This window comes from Anas platyrhynchos, chromosome 21, assembly GCF_047663525.1.
Source record: "Anas platyrhynchos isolate ZD024472 breed Pekin duck chromosome 21, IASCAAS_PekinDuck_T2T, whole genome shotgun sequence".
Classification (NCBI taxonomy): domain Eukaryota; kingdom Metazoa; phylum Chordata; class Aves; order Anseriformes; family Anatidae; genus Anas; species Anas platyrhynchos.
In genome coordinates this window covers 18,148,314-18,165,455 of record NC_092607.1, presented here as the reverse complement: position 1 = coordinate 18,165,455, position 17,142 = coordinate 18,148,314, and the positions used below count along the sequence as shown (strand labels likewise).

Sequence of the window (17,142 nt, the reverse complement as noted above, 5' to 3'; positions counted from 1 at the left end):
AAGCAGCAGGTAAGAGAAGGTCCTTCTATTGGTCTGCTGATTTTGTTCATGAGGATGCAGTGCAGCCTGCGATTAGCTGTTGCTGCTGCATTGGCATGCTGCTGCTGACTCACCTTCTCCAGAACTTCCAGATTCTTTTCTGCAGAGCTGTCACCCCCATGGACAGCCCCAGTGCATGGCTTTGCTCCATCCCAGAGTCAGGGCTTGGACTTGTCCTACTTCACGAGGTTCCTACTGGCCTGTTCCTCCAGCTTTTGTTGCTTAATAATTGATTCCTTGCAGCATAAAAGCAAGGCAGGTTATTTTCTCTTAACCTGCTTATTGAGTTGTGCTCCACACTGCCTTCCAAACTTGTGCCCTGGTTCCCCTGACAATGTTTTTATACAAGCACGAGTGGCTGCCTGCCCAGTACGGCATGACATCCTTCTGGTTGAGTTCCTGATGGCATTTGCAACTGTAAGTGACATCTACCTGTCCTGAAAATGTACAGGTAGCTTTGGCTCGGTTAAGGATTGCTGTAAAGTGTGATGAAAGCAGCAGTCATACTAATAAACATCGTCAGCAGAGCTGTACATAGGTTAACTTGGGACTGGAACAGGCAGCTCTCTGACAGTCTTTCCTGAGACTAGATAAGTTGCAACTATCACCCTGCTAAGGACAGATGTGTACAAATCCTTTTCCTACTGCTCCGTGTGTGCCTGAGCAAACGCACAAATAGGAGAGCTGGGAGGCTGGTTTGTTAGCCTGTGAATTTTAAAGAGATTCATCACAAAGTTGTTATATAGGACATGCAGGAAAAGCTGCATACCCTGTTCTGCCCCGGTGGGAATTGGGCAAGATTGATCAGAGTGTCTGAGAGAATAGGGAAGTGGCTCTAATGAGGTGGAATACATCTCGTTGTACCAGAGAGCTGTGTAGCAGTCAGGGGAACCGTGTGTTATGCAGCCCAGTGTTAATGAGTGAAAATTGGGCTGGCAGAAACGATGCTGCTCCTGTGAGGGACGTGGTTAGAGGAGCACGCTGCCTTAATTGGGCCAGGCAGGAGGGGGTTATTGCTGCTGCTCCACGCGGTGGCCTTGGCCTCGTTAGGCGTGTGCTGTCAGGTTAGCAGGGGGATCACTGAGAGAATAACACCCAAATCAGATTATAATAATGCATTTCTCTTTTGTTGTGTTCAATCCTGACAATGAAAGATGATGCCTCGTTATGCCAACTATAGAAGTTTTGATTTAAAAATTAAAAGTGTCATCAAGCCACAGTGAAATTGCCTAGCACAGGAGGCACACGGTGGTGATTGTTTCTGTCGTTCCCAGCTGTCAGGATTCCCTGAATCTGGTGTTCATGAAGACTGCTGAAGTAGTCTCTGTACCCTTGGGTCCAGTGTTCCTGTGCCCTAACGAGCTGCCAGTTCTGGGTCCCGTCAGGAGCTCACTAGCCTAGGAGCAATGCTCTTTTGCTACTGCGTGTCTGCTGCCCTCCTGGTTGTCCTTAACATCCAGCACATGTTTCCATAGCTGTGGTAGACTTGCTTCAAGAACTGACCGATATAGATACTCTCCATGAGAGTGAAGAAGGAGCTGAAGTCCTCATCGATGCTCTGGTGAGTAGTAAGCTCCACGTGATTTTCCTGGCTGAACACCTGCCGTATACAGCACAGCACTGGATGCTCCGAGCTCCCCTGTTTTCTGCAGCTGTGCTTATTTATGTTGCTCTTACTTCAAAACTTGTGTAGGCTGGGAGATTTTTTCGTGCAGGGAGGAAGGATGGAGTGACTTGGGCAGCTTTTATTGAAATGTTTGTGACTTGGACAGCCACTTACTGAATCTGCGGCTTGATCTGTGTTTTTCTTCTTTCTTGCGGGAAGGGTGATCTGTGTTTACCCGGGAATTTATGACTTCAGATTGTTGTATGAAGGACAGCAGGGCCATTGTGACCCTTCTATCTGACCTCTTGCTTAGACCAGTATGCTATGACCCAGTAACTCCTGTTTCAAGCCCGATTATTTGTTTTTGAAACGTAGAATGTCCCTATAGTGAGGTTATGCTTTTTTTTTTTTAAAGCTTGGAAGTTTTCATGTAATAGAGCTAATGCATTTTAAGGGTGGTGGAGAGTTTACATTTAATGATCTTTGTGCCACAGAGATGAAGTGACCCTATACACTGATCTATGTGCAGCAGCAGATACGTCGCTTGGTCTTAAATGCTCTCTACCTGATTAACTCCCTTGGGTGCCTCTCATCTTCTGTGTCGGTGCAGTTCCTGGTCTCTTGGCATTTGTGCTGCATGCCTCCTGCTCCTCAGCTGCAGGAGGGTGCCAAACTGAGCAGAAACACTCTTCAGAGAAGGGATGTCCAGCAGAACTTAGGTCTCAAAGTCTGTTCTACCTCCAGGCAGCTTCTGTTGGTGAATTGCTGCGCTTGTGAAACATTGTGGCTGTCTTGTCCTGTAACTGCTGTGTTGAAATTGAACGAGGGAGAATTATTGTTTTCCTGTTGTTTGGCTGCCGTGCTTTCTCCTGCAATCCCTCTCGTCCAGCCGCTGTTACCTCCAAAGGTTAATGACAGTGGCCGGGAGCTCGGTTCCTCCAGCTGGCCTCTTGGCTGCTCTTAATTACTCTGCCTTCACGGAAGGCTTGCTGGATGAATGAAGTGGCAGAGAGGACTGGTAGGGAAGATGTTTTCTGTGGTAAATCAAGCGAAGTTCTTTCTCTGTTTGCTTTGTCACCAACTCACTGATAATAGCCAAGTTTTATATGTTTTATTGTTCTCTCTGGAAGAAACAAGTCTGGCATATCCTGGGAGACAAGTTGGGATATCTGCTTTTTAGATTACTTTAAAAAAAGTCAGTGTAATGTGTGAGCTTATCTGACAAGATTGCTGCGCTGCCTTTCCCAGAAGCTGATGTTTGTATTTTTTTCCCTGGCTTCACTGAGCGCAGAACTAGTTAAGAGTTTTGAATTGCAAATCTTATTTTGTTCAACTCTTCCAAGCTTAGCTCCACAATAGGGGGTGAGCTGAAGTCAAGCTGGACTCTGTCCAATTCCAGCTTTAAGAGCAGACTTCTTGTGGCGAGAGGGCTGCAACCTCTGCTGCCCATGTAGGTTCCTGCTCTTGCTCTTGCTTTGCTGTCGGGGTTTTGTTAGCTCTCTGGAGGCAACGTGGCGCCTTCATTTTCCTAAGCTTTGAATCTGCATGCGTGAGCATTGTGCCTTCAGCTTTTTGTACCTATTAAGGTGGAGGGTATAACAAACATGTAGACAGGCCAGTGGTAAGATGTGGAAAGTGGAACTGCTCGCAGAGCTGAGAGCTAGCTAGAGTGAGGTGCTTTGTGGTGCCTGGCATTTCAGAACTCTGTGGGATTATAAATCAATCAGGGTTGATGCGGGAAATAAATCTGCAACAAGGTTTGTTTTTTCCTCCAGATGTTTTTCTGTTCAATCTGAAACCTAAAAGTTGTTTAATTAAGACCAGCATAGTGGCAGATTTGTTTGGTGAATCCTTTGCTACTTCTGAGATTTTAGAGCAAGGTTGTTAGTATCTCCTGATCAGAATCATGTCTAGCAGGATGTTCCAGTAGGGCTTATTGATTATTTTTTGTTTTAAACCCTCCTCCCTCCACTTTTTCCTCTCTTTTCCTTTTTTCAGTCTTCTCTCATGTTTTTCTCTCCCATGACCATGGTGATTTAGGTGGAGGGCCAAGTTGTGGCGTTGCTGGTCCAGAATTTAGAGCGCCTGGATGAAAGTGTGAAGGAGGAAGCTGATGGTGTCCACAACACGCTAGGTAAGTGGCTGCTGCACAGCCTCTCGCTTCTTTGCCCCTCTTGAACAAAGTGGGGAGGGAGGGCTATCCCACCCCCTCCTTTCCTTTTTACCTGCTCTGCCCTTGAGCTGCCAACACTGAGGTAGAGACCCTAGTGCAGGATTCATTCAAGCACAGTTGTAACTCAGGGTGAAGTCTGACCTCTTCAGCTAGCATTTGTTGCACGAGCACTGGTGAGGTGCCTCTTCCCAGAGCCGTTATGTTAATGTGTACATCCACAGATGAAATTCTGTGTACTGGACTAGAACGGATGCTCTACTGACCACGTATTTTCTGTGTACTTGTCTGTGAGCTCTGCTCAGTTGTGTGTGCTGTTTCTTACCAATATATTTAACTTTCAGGTAGTAAAACAGTTATATTTCATACAGTTACATCATTATTACCCCTCTGTTCCTCAGTCTTTGCACAGCACAGTAACTGTTTTGCAACGGGTTTCGTTTATTAACACTGAGACCATCATCCCCACCTTTCAGTCATTCAGGACAGTAATCCCTATGAATCTTTGTCCTTCCCAGGGACTGGAAGAATGAGGCAGACTGGAAACTAGTTTTGGACTTTTGTTCCTGCACAGCAGCAGTAAAATCTTGTGTTAGTTTTTTGTGCAGTGAGCATTGTTACTTCATTAAATGCCAGGAATCCTAGGCTGCTTCCAGCAAGAGCTGGTGTCACGCTGCCCAAAACAGTGAGACAGTGTCACACACCCCAGCTGAAGTCTCACTGAAAAAATAGAGCGTTGCAAATAGGATGCAACTTTAACAAGAACAGTGCGGCCCTAGAAAGGACCTGGCAAAGCTGTGTTGATACAGGTGCAAGCTGAACTGTGGATGGGGGCAATGCATGCTTTCTGTGCCTTTCTTCTCAGCAATCGTGGAGAACATGGCAGAGTTCCGACCAGAGATGTGCACAGAAGCTGCGCAGCAGGGCCTCATGCAGTGGTTGCTCAAGAGGCTGAAGGTGAGCTTTTTTTTCTGTTAACGTTTGGGAGTTAGCACAATAAAAACTGACAAACCACTGGTCTGGAAGCTGCTGTGCTTGAGGTAGCATTCCATCTAACTTGCTGTATATTCCATCTAACTTGTTGTAAGCTAGCAAAATTGGAAGAGCTGGCTTTATGTGTAAGGAGCTCTACGTGTTGTGGTGTGTCCCTGAGCAGAAGGTGTCTCATTTCTGTAGTGTTTGCCTGGGAAATTACCTGTAATGTGTCCTCTTGAACATCTTTGGTTTTTGTTTGTTTCTGGGGAGTTCTTTGTTAACGTGTCCTTGATCCTGCCACAAGAGCTATGGTCTTCCCTTTATTGCAGTGTCAGAGACTTCACAGCAGCACAAAACAGTATGTGGGCTACAACCACTGATCTGGCTACCCGAGTAGCTGTATTACCTTAGCATTCCCTGCTCAGGCATCAGCAGAGTACTGCCAGTGCCTGCCTTCTGTAAGCCACTTAGTGTGAACTTTAAACATTGCTTAAAATGAGCCAAGTTTGCACGTGCGCTTGTGTGTGTGGTGGGGAAGCTGTTAGGCACAAAAATCAAGTTAGAATTCAGGGCTTGCGTTTTCTGCATTTTTAGTTTAAATGGATGTACTTGTGTCTTGTCATTATATTGTAAGCTTCGTACAGCAGAGCGTGTCTGTTCTCTGTTTGTATGATTCCTGTAGAGTAGATTTCTGGTCCATGGCTAAAACCAGCAGGAATGTAAAAAGCTGATCAGTAAGCAGGGAAGCTTACGTATTTTATGGATTTGTTTGCTACATCTCAAATACATTTTTGATTTCTAGAGGTGTCTCTAACTGGTGGTGGCTTTTTCTTGGAGCTCATGTAATTGCCTTTTGATTTCACATTTCCTTCACAGAATCACAGAATTTCTAGGTTGGAAGAGACCTCAAGATCATCGAGTCCAACCTCTAACCTAACACTAACAGTCCCCACTAAACCATATCCCTAAGCTCTACATCTAAACGTCTTTTGAAGACTTCCAGGGATGGTGACTCCACCACCTCCCTGGGCAGCCCGTTCCAGTGCCTCACAACCCTTTCAGTAAAGAAATTCTTCCTAACATCTAACCTAAAACTCCCCTGGCGTAACTTTAGCCCATTCCCCCTCGTCCTGTCACCAGGCACATGGGAGAACAGGCCAACCCCCACCTCGCTACAGCCTCCTTTAATGTACTTATACATAGCAATAAGGTCACCCCTGAGCCTCCTCTTCTCTAGGCTGAACAAGCCCAGCTCCTTCAGCCGCTCCTCATAGGACTTGCTCTCCAGGCCCCTCACCAGCTTCGTCGCCCTTCTTTGGACCCGCTCAAGCACCTCCTTGTTAATATTTTGAGCAGCTGTGGCAGTGAGTTGCACTGTTTAACTCTGTCTTTTGTGTAAAGATGCCTAAACATTCCCTGGAAAAATATTCTAGGGAATGAATTGATAGTGCAGCTCGCTTACAGAGCTAGTGAAGGAAATTTAGAGAACGGATCCTGGGCTTTCTTTCTCCTGACTTGTTTAGTAAGGCATTAGCACCTCCACATTTAAATGTCTGTACAGTTACTGTGACCTCTGAGTCACAAAAATACTCTAACAGCTTTGTAATCATGCAGATACTCCTCTGTGCCCCTCACATACTTGTTAGCAGAAATAACCTATAATTTCTCACTACAGGTAGTAACATAATTATATTCCTTCCGCTTAAATACAAAAAGTGAAGTTAATTTTATTCCAGGCAGGTATGTACTGAGTGTAGGTCTGCTGTCTGCTTTATAATTACTCTTGCAGCTGAAAGACTTAGAAACTTGGGAAAGCAAAATAATCACAACTTGGATTGCCCCGCTTGGTGCAGCAGAACATGAATGTTAAAGGCTTGTGAATGTGTGTGCTTCCTTTGCTCTGGCATGTGTTAACTCCCTCTGGGTTTGGGGAAGTGTGATCAGGCAGTGCTTTTTTTTTTGCTTACAAGCTGTCATGGTGGGGAGATGCACGCTAATAAAATCCTTGCCCAGGAGCTTTTGCTATTGGCAGCACTTGGTCTGGAATCTCTCGCCCTGACAGATGTGTTTAGGATTAAAGCGGTATCTCAGCATCTGCGTAGAGTGCTCTGCTGCTGAAGACCATCTTTAGGATGATTTTTAAAATCAGGTTTCTGTCTAGGAGTTGGTGAGGACATCTGGCACATGGCACGGTGTGAATTTCTGTTCTCTGACTGCATTTCAGGTTGCATAATTGCATTCTGACTGTCAGAATTGCCTGAGAAAGCTCAGATGGGGAAGCTTAATAGCTCCTTTCTCCAAACACAAGCAGGGTTTGGTGTTTTGTGCAGCCTTGAAAGAACAGGACGTTATTTCCTAACGCTTGTACAACAGCAGTCGGTATGTGCTGTGATGGTAGCAGGTAGGGTTGTGTAGCACCAGGCACCTGCCTACATCCCCCTTTCATGCCAGTGAGACGTGGTTGCTATAAACACCATCATCTACAGAGTGCTTGGGGATTGTTCTCAATGCAAAGCTTTATTTAAAGTCAATACTCGTGGCATTTGGGATCTTCCTGCTTTTCATGTTTTTGTTGCAGGATACTTGTGTACTGTGACCTTTGGGTAGCTGGCTGAGATAATTGGCCCACACATAGCCTGGCGCAGCCAGGTTTGCTCAATCAAGCTGCAGGTACTTGTGTATTAGAGGGAAAAAATGGGGGTGACAAATAGGATGTGGTAAGCCCAGCGCTTACTACTTTGTACTTTCTTTTTTCCTTGAAGAGCGGAATACGAACGGCTAGGTACTGATGATTTTTAAGATTTTTCTTTTTTTTTTTTATAGTAACTGCAAACCAGTTTCTGTTATCTGAGAGGGAATGTATGAAAGGAATGTTATGTGACTGTGCAGGCTAAAGCCAATTGCAGCGTTTGGTCCTCATCAAACTTTGCTACTGTTCGATGTTACCGTGCTGTGTTTTCTGAAATTCCATTTTTGGTGGCAGGTGCGGCCTTTCAGAATAGGGATGAGCCGATGCATATGCATACTACATACAATATCATGGAAAACTTCTCGGAAGGCGACAGCTGGAGTCTGTTGTGAGGTTTTTTGAGTCAACTTGGGCAATTGTAATTATGTAGGATAACGCAAAGGAGCAGAGTTGGTTTTTGGCATATGCATGTGGACACGTGTACACACTCTCACCCCTGAATCAGGAAGAATTATTATTATTTGGTCATTGAGTCATACTGCAGAATTGCTGCTGCTGTGTTTTGCTTAAAGTGTTGCTTATATGTTCAGTGATTTGATCAGTGCATTCTTCAGATTCAGTGAAACACGGAGCAGTGCCCTGATGGGTCTTTGTTTTGTTCCTTCCACCAACAGGCTAAGATGCCGTTTGATGCCAACAAACTGTACTGCAGTGAGGTGCTGGCTATTTTGCTTCAGAATAATGATGGTGAGACGTGCCTCTGGTATTGATATTCTGTTAGGATAAGCCCCAGGCTTGTTTCAGATCATGACTGCACTCTTTTGCCTTTGGCTCCCCTTTGCCTGTGCTCGCTCTCCTGTGTATGCTCTCTCCTGTACGCATGCACCCTCTTTTTTTCTGCAGCTTTTGTACTCTGTCAAGCCATATTGATTTTGCTTGCTGATGTATCAGTGTTAGATGGCAGTAAAATCTGACAGTTAGCTTCATTTTTCTCTCTGTTTTCCCCCTTCCCCCCACTCCCGTCTAGACAACAGAGAATTGCTCGGGGAGCTGGATGGGATCGATGTGCTGCTTCAGCAGTTATCTGTGAGTAATTCACATACATCCTCAACCGTCGGGAGACTCGCAGGCTGGTTGTGAGCAAGTGGAACGGATCCTGGGTGTAGTGCTGTCCTAGGAATCTGCAGATACCGAAATGTGATAATGCTTAACGTTTAGTGGTGGCATAGGCCCCCAGTAACTTCCACTCACAAGTATTGTCTGTGCTAAGTGATTTTATTCCCTTTTTAACAGATGTTAACATCGAGGTACACAAAAGTTAAATTATTTTGTTATACTTGTGTGGAGGGTTGGAGAGAAGGTTAGAATTTGTCCATCTTTAGTATTTTCCACTCCAAGCACTGTGCAGGATTACTTCTGCTATTGAGCTGGCTGAAGGTAAAATGTTCTTTGTTCACTTACATTTCTTGAATAGGTGATAGCAGCGTCCGTACATTAGGGTGCTGCGGAGCAGATCATTCAGGTGTGCATTATGCCTGGGTGTTCTCTTGTAGCAAGCTTATCCGCATAGTTCTGTGAATTGTGTAATCAGTGAATTTACCTTTCCCTTTGGAGGCCCTGCATTATCTTTCTAGTCATGCGTTAGGCTGCTGCACAGCTGTTGGGATACGGTCAGGACAGCAAAAAGGGCAGCACAGCTACAAGAGAGAATGCATCGGTGATGTGTGATTGCTGCTCTGATGGCTGCAGGCTTCCGCGTGTCAGGTGTTGAAGGTTGTGATGCAAAACATTCATACATATTCTGCAACAGTGTGGATCAAACCGGGCCCTCCATTTTGGGGAAATTTTGTGTTCTTTGTCCTGCAGGTGTTTAAACGACACAACCCTAGTACAGCAGAAGAACAGGAAATGATGGAGAACCTGTTTGACTCTCTTTGCTCCTGCCTGATGCTCAGCTCCAATCGTGATCGTTTCTTGAAAGGCGAGGGCCTACAGCTGATGAATCTGATGCTTAGGTACTCATAACTGTGACTTCCTTGCATGCCTTTCAGCTACCAGCACACATTCTAGCAAGGTGTTTGTATTTTTCTGTTTATACAATTCATATGCTAGCATGGTTTTCTCTTTTCAGCGTGCTACTTTGATGGTTTCAGACATACAAACTCCACTTCTCTCATTTTCCTAAGAAATGGTGTTACTGTAGTAACCCCATTATTGGGTCAGGCCAATATACATGTATAATAATCCCAACATATAATAACCCTAATAAGTCAGGCCACTAATTCTCTAAGGATTGAAAAGACCCCTATGAAGGTAAGAGAGAACTTCTGGATCTCCGCAAGGAGAATGTTTTTTTCCTTTGGTTCTTGCATTCAGGTTTCACTGGGTTGTGTCTTCTGAGCTGTGAGTTTTTGTGGATGTTGGTACAAAATTTCCTTTTGTGAAATAGGCATAAGTATGCATTTCTACTTGTGATATCTTTTGTCACACCACGAATCTCCAGGGCTTCTCTGCTGTGTTCCCTTTGGCTTCCTAGACGGGTACTGGATTGCAGCTTCTGAGAGGAGACTTCCTCAGGACCCGGCACAGTGGGGCTCTGTCTCGCTTTCCCTGGTGTGCTAAGCTGCATGCGGTGGCTGCTTAGCAAACACCAACAAGAAATGATGTATTCCTGCAGCGCATGGCTGGGTAATGTGCAGCAGCAGGGAACTGAATAAATAACTGAATGTGGATTATTCAAATAGGAACACTGGGTTTTCTTGAAGCTAATTAAAGAAAAGCTCCAAAACTAAGGACGAGAGGGGAAGCCTCCCTCTGCCTCGAGAACTAAGCTGCTAAGCTATCCTTGCAGAACTAATTACTTGGAATTCTTGTGCCATGTGGGTGGGACTTAGCATTTGTGGTTTTTAATAGAGTCCAAAAATGAGGGAAAAGCTAATGTTTACTGTTCTCTGTATCAGGATCCCAGCTGGAAAATTTCTTCCTGAGTGTGTGTTGTTTTGTTGTTGTTTTTTTTTTTTTAATTATTTAAAAAAAACAATTGAATTGTCCCACGCTGCAAATCCGATCTAGAGAGATCAGTGCCTAGTTGGACAGAGTAAACTTCTTGCTCCTTGCTCTTGAACAGCACGGCCATAGTACCTGCAGGCTGGCATTGCAAATAAGATGTGCAGTCTGACTGGTATCTAGAGAACAGCACAGGAGCATTACGCTTTTGTATCTTTATACCTTGATGGTAAACAGCAACGAATAGAAACGTCACTCAGTCGTGATTGACCTCCTTACCCACAAACAGGGCAGATTATTTTTCTCTCCTGTCCATGTCCTCTGAAAACCGGGGGGAGAGATCTGCAGGTTTCTGTATTTACTTTGAAGGTGGTTAATCATTGCACCATCGTCTGTGGAGATGAAAGGACGAATAAGCAAAGTTGAAAGTTTATTGACGTGCGAGATAGATAAGCTGTGCAAGAATAAAGATATCAGGCTTGAATCTCCAGTACTGTCTTAGTGAACATAGGATTCTGTATCTAGTGCTACCAAACGCATCCAGCCAAGTTGTTCTTTTAATGGTGGCGCACCCAGGGCTGCGGGGAAGCAGAGCATCTTTCAGCTGAACATTTAGCATGCTCGGGAGATTCCTACAGACAGTAATGAAAACAGCCTCCTTCCCATTTTGCTGAGACTTGAGACGTGTGGCCATCAGCAAAAGATGCTGCTGCCGTGCGTGAGCTCCTCGTTTCTGGATGGAAGTGGCAGTGTCTGAAATGAGTGTGGGGTGCCTGATGCTCTTCACACCGATGACTGTAGCAGGCCGTGTGCTGGATGCGGTGCACAGGACCCGGACTTACAGTGTTGAGGGGAATTTGGGAGGGCTATCGAGCATGGAGCTTCAGCAGAGGGGGCTGGGAGAAGAGCAGTCCTGAAGGACAGAGCGTGTGGCAGCAGGAATGAAGCTGTCAGTTTGGGATTAGGATGGGAGCAACGATATATACAATTATTTGACTTGCATCTCTGCAGCAGTAGGGGCGTATGGATTTTATGTATTGTTTTTATCAAAAATAAGATAGTTCAGCAGGTTGGTAGCCACCAGTGGAAAGTTTATCAATGTCATAAAGAATTAAATTCAATTTTTTTTTTAGGTCAGGAAGCACTTTGCAGTACACAGGCCCTCAGCCTTGCCTTAGTAACCTAAATGCAGTTTGCCTTATAAAGCCCAAAGAGAGAAGAGCAGGCTTTTAATGTCAGTTCTCCTGCAAGTGCTGACAGGAAGCTTATTGCTTTCACTGTAAAATTGTGTTAGGGTTTGGAGGGGATGCAGCCACTGGTTTCCCAGGGGATGTGTCAAGAACATTCTCTCTTGCATAGGAAAAATGATGTGTGGCTTTCCCAGTTATTAACCGAAAGTGCATCTGTATGCACATAGATAAATGCAGCAAAGGGAGCTCATGGAAAAGTGCATCGCTTGGGCAACGTGACCTCCTGCTCTGAAGCTGTTCAGTCACTTTTCCTGGCCCTCACAAAAACATTTGCTACTGTATAGAAAAATCAAGGTGAAAATGGACAACTCTGTGCTGTTCCCCAAAGCTTGACTCCAGCTATGTCAGGGTATGTTTTTTATGATTATTAAAATCCTTTTATGGTTTCTTGTCCTGCTGTTCCTAATGACCCCGTGGAAACTTAGACCATCTCTTTACTAAATCTTCTGGTTAATTAAACAGAACCATTTTATGCAGCGCTTTCCATGAAGTCTGGTATTTTTTGTTTTGCTAGTATTTGGAAAAGTAAAGGTGGTGTTATGCTAGTGTGGGAAGTCCAAATAATGTTTGCACCTTTCTTTTTAGAATAATAAATGTACCAGAAGAGTTTTATGAGACACAAGGGTATTAAAAGGAGGAAACAATGGTTAGTAAATAAAGTTGTGATTCGGAGTTCTCCATTAAGACTGAGGTCACTCCGTTTGGTGTTACTCGCATATGCTTGTCTTTGAATTAGTGTTCAGCTAAAAGTTTCTTCAATAAACCCAGATAAGACTAAGATAAACTACTTGGCCTCCAGCAGAATAAATATTTCAAATAAAATCAACTCTAGACAGTCCAGTCAAGCAGCTATTGATCCCTAAAAGCCTGAACTTAAACCCAATGAATATTCCAGAGATCAGCTCTGTGCAACCTTCCTAAATGCTGATCAATATGCAATTACTTCCCCTGAAAACATTTCTTATATTGTCTAGCCTGAGAAGTACTTTATTTTTAGCTTCCTCTACAGGGAAGGAGGTGGTGCTGAGCCTCCTGCTCGCACCGCTCCTTGCTGCAGGGTCGCGCTCGCTGCTGTGCCGCTGCGGAACCACTGCCCGGCGTGTGCTGAGCGCGGCTGTGGTTGTGCTGAGCAAAGGAAATTGCTTTTGGGCTAGCGTGTTGATACATCTCTGGTTTAGTCTGCATATTGTTACGGGTTCGGGCAGCTAGGTCTCTAAAGGAAAGGCATCTTCTGCAGCTCGCTGAGCTTGGGCCTCGCAGCACTGGAGGAGACGTGCCGGCGGCTGGCTGTGTGAGGCGGGGGGGTGGCTGTGCTTCTGTCTGTCTTGGGGCAGAGCATGGCTTGTTTCTGTGGGGATTTATTTGTAAATGTGCACACAGTTATATAGCTGTTAGAGAACAAATCCCCTTCCAAAGAGAAAAGGAAGGGGTTGCTGTGCAGCTGTGGGCAAGCAGGCTGCAGGCAGGCTCTGCTGGTCTGCGCTGGGCTCCTGGCATCCGCCTGGCCCGCAGCGCATCGGCACCTGCTGCCTCGGGTCAAGGTTCTCAAGGTTTTGTGGTTTGTTATAAAAACTTTATAAGTTCTTTTGTTTCTGGTTTGGGAGGTACAGAATTCTTAGCTTGTGTGTTAGCCGTCCCAGTTAGCAGCGTCAGCGCTCTGATACGCATTGAACAGAACAGCTGAGGTCTGTCTGCCTCCCTCCGAACATGCGTTTGGGAGGGTTTTCTTCAGTGCAGTTGACCTCGAATCTTTGCTTACCAAACACACTCCTGTATTACAGTGAATTATTGCTAAATCTATGCCCTGATCCTTCTGGTCTGACAGTATTTGTCTTGTGTACCCAACCCAGTCTCCTCTGCCTCTTTGCGCTAATGTTTGTAAGGAGGTGAAGAGATGAGAACTTCCTTAATAACTGAGAAATAAAAACACATATATAAATAATAAAATGGAAAATAAAAAGAAATAAAAATAATAAGAAATAGCAAAGCTAATAGTTTGTCTTCAACCACGGTCTTGAAAAGAGTATTTGTCAATATAATATTTTGGCTCCTTGAAGAAAATCTCGCTTGGAGCTTGCATTCAGGCTCTTTGCGACTTCGCTCGTCACTTCAGTTTCCCTTTTCATGCTGTGTCTTTGAAGTAGTGTAGTTCAAAGCTCCTTCTGTCCCTGAAAAGTTTTAAGTTGCAGCTTTCTCTTCGCAGAGAGAAGAAGATTTCCCGCAGCAGTGCCCTGAAGGTGCTGGATCATGCCATGATTGGACCCGAGGGCACAGACAACTGTCACAAATTTGTTGACATCCTTGGCCTGAGGACCATCTTCCCGCTCTTCATGAAATCGCCCAAGAAAATAAAGAAAGTTGGAACGACTGAAAAAGAGCACGAAGGTAGGCCTGTTCGTGGATCCTTCTCGTGGAGGAGGTGGATGAAGGCAGGTGTCCGTGCCTGCCAGGGAGGAGGCAAGGAGCGCTCGCTGGTCTTCCCTTCCCATTGCTCTTCCTGCAGCTTTCAAGCCCAGAGCAGCCTGCCATTCAGTGCTGCAGCGCTGGCTGGTGATGACACACTTGCCCTGCTTGTTTTGGTATCAGCAGTTCCTGGCGATTCCATTTCATGTGCTGTTAATAAGTTATTTTACTCCTGTAGGGTTTGTTGTTTGAAGCTCTGACTCTTTGATGCAAAACTCTTTTGAAAAGAGTAATGAGGCAACTACAAATGTCACCTCAAAAGCAGTGTTTTCATGGCTCTGGGCACTGAAGTGTGACTCAATGAACATCAGGCATTACAGAAATAACTGCACACTTTTGAAGTTGTTTTTTTCTATTTTCTTCCCCTCTCCCCTGGAAAACTCCGTTTTAATAGCAATCTGTGGTGGAGTGTTATTGCAGGACCCTATGCTGAACTGAATCTAGGGTCAGTCCATGCCTAGTCCAGTTCCTTTTTCATTTTGCTAATACTTGACTACTTGGAAGAAACTTTAAATACTGCCAGTGATGCTTGAGATCTTGTTCATTACTCATCTCAGTTCTATAAGGGATGAATACGTTGAAAAGCTGAAGAGGTGTGAGCTTGTGGGCATCGTGGACCATGCACATGTGATGCTTGAGGGCATCGTGCATGGTCCTGGCTACTGTGAGGGTTAGCTGGCTGTTTGAAAAGCCAGCAAAGGGTCAGCTTCCGAACTGTTTTGGGGATGGGGGGAAGGCAAATCTGCCCTCAGCAAAATGGAGCTATCTGTGCAAACGGTCTTCGTGTGATATCTCCATCTCATTAATATTCAGAAGAAATGGAGGACATTAACAGGAGTCCAGAAATCTGTTTTATTAAAGTAAACTCAGATGCTGTGGCAGTAGGTCCAATTTTCTGTGCTTTGCATCACTGGGCAGGTGAGTTACTGGCTTTCCGACGGTGGGAGTTAATTGAGACGTGGAACAGGGCTCCCCTGGAGCCTGTCACGGGCATCGTCCTGTCGCGTGTAAGCAGCATACTATATGTTTTTACTTTGCCACTCGCAATGCAATAATTTCTCTGTGCTTGGGGGCACTGCTGCTTGGCAGTTGGATGTTGCGAGCCACTGCTGAACAGCAACGCTGGAAAGAACTGGTGGTGCCCGCTGGGTATAGAGGAAATTGTACAAGCCTCGTGTGACTGGGAGTTGTTGCCTTCTGGGCTGGGGTGGCCCTGGGGACACATTTCTTTCTGCATATCTCCTTAGCAAAAAGGATGCGGGTAGTCAGTCTGCTCTTGTTACCGTTTCCCATAAAAACTTCAGCCTGTGTTCTGACTGTTGGAAAAAGAACAAAAATGACCAATGCTCGTTTTCTAGGAGAGTTTTCACGTCTACATCAAACGGAGGAATGCATTCCGTTAAAGGTTTGGCTACAATAGCTTTGTAGCAAAGGCTTCAGTATTTATTAAAAAGAAATTCTAAGGAATTTGTGCTCGCTGTAATGCTGTCGAGAGCGTCGGGATAGACGCTTAGGGATTGTGTCTGATGATGGGAGGAAAACATTCCCCTTGTTTTTATTCTGTAGTGATGTTGCTTTTTACATTGGAGATCGTGTCAGAAATAATGCTTCCTTTATTGTCTTGAAGGTGGTGTTTCAGATGTGTGAAAATATTATATACCCTACCAAAAAAAACTCAATGTGGCTTGCTGAGCTTTTGTTTATTATGAAAATTTATAATCCAAATTAAATTTGATTAAAAAAATAACTTTTCTGTAATGTGTTTCTATTTTTTAAAGCTAACATAAAGATGCCAGTGCTGGATAACCACATCTCAAACACTGCTGGTGTTGAAAAATCATTTTACTCTAGGGAAACTCGGGATGGTTTAAATCCAAACTGCAGGTATTTATGCTTCTATGTACATGACGTAATTAAGAAAAAAGAAAGGGAAATTTTTCTAACAGTCTTTAGCAGGCTTTTGGTGGTGGTTGTCTCTGCGATGGTGTAACGATGGTGTAACGATGGTGTAACATCGCCTGCCTGTACAGAGCAGCGGTCGGAAGGCAGGGGCCCAGCTGTGGCGAGGAGTTTGCCCATGGTGGGTGTGAGGTAGGCAGCACTGCGCCCTGCCGGGGGTCCTGCCCTACTGAGCAGAGCAGCCTGGCACGCTCCTGGCCAAGCTGTGAAGGCAGAGCCAGCAAGGAGGTGAGTGCAGGGATAAAAGTGCTACTGGCTCTGGGTAACTGTGTAAATCTGGGGCAAGATTTGAAGTAATGCTTCTGTGTTGCATGTTTGGAAATGCAGCTGATGCTGTATGGATGGCTGTGTTCCAAAGCCTCCATCCCAGCGCCGTGTCTTAGCTGGCCATAAAGGTACCAGGATCTGCAGCCCTGGACTTCCTCAGCAGCAGTCGAACTGAAGTATTGGGTACTAACCTGAAATTCCTGAATGGACTCAGCCAGCTGCAAATGGAGAGAGCACAAATTCCTCCCGAGTTAGCGGGGCTGTGGTGCAGCCATCAGAACTGGTGTGATAGGCTGGGTGTCCTGCTCCTCGTACAGCCATTTGCCAGCTAGTTGTGCTCACTTGGAGAGTCTAATGAACTATAAAAGGATGTTTGTTCAATTCATCTTCATTTAAATGCCTTCTCTTGTCCTAGATGTCAGTTTTACTTAGGAATGCTTAATTTGATAACCTGAGAATTAGTTCAGCCAATTTCCAAATGAGAATTCCTATCTTTGTTTTTTTTTTTTTTTGCCTGTTCACCCTCCAGCAAAAAGGAAGCCTTCTTTGGAGCTAGTCAGCTGTATGCGTTAAAAACCAACAGCAGCAAAATCTGTTTCTTAGTAAATACGATTTTACTCCTCTGTGACCCGCACTGAAAGGTAGCAAAGCCCCTTGGAATGAATACTTGCTGCAGAAATAAGTTCCCCTGACATGGAGAAGTGAAAAGGCAGCACAG

The 17,142-nt window shown here is 45.0% G+C and overlaps 1 protein-coding gene across 1 annotated transcript in view; it reads left to right on the top strand.

Annotated features, from left to right (window-relative positions):
* Positions 1-17,142, top strand: part of CTNNBL1 (catenin beta like 1) — a 46,352-nt gene that overhangs the window by 11,579 nt on the left and 17,631 nt on the right. The window contains exons 5-11 of the mRNA XM_072026323.1: positions 1,505-1,600; positions 3,686-3,779; positions 4,681-4,772; positions 8,154-8,226; positions 8,507-8,565; positions 9,346-9,494; positions 13,939-14,120. Coding sequence (XP_071882424.1) covers positions 1,505-1,600; positions 3,686-3,779; positions 4,681-4,772; positions 8,154-8,226; positions 8,507-8,565; positions 9,346-9,494; positions 13,939-14,120 — 745 coding nt within the window. The remainder of the gene's footprint in view (positions 1-1,504; positions 1,601-3,685; positions 3,780-4,680; positions 4,773-8,153; positions 8,227-8,506; positions 8,566-9,345; positions 9,495-13,938; positions 14,121-17,142) is intronic.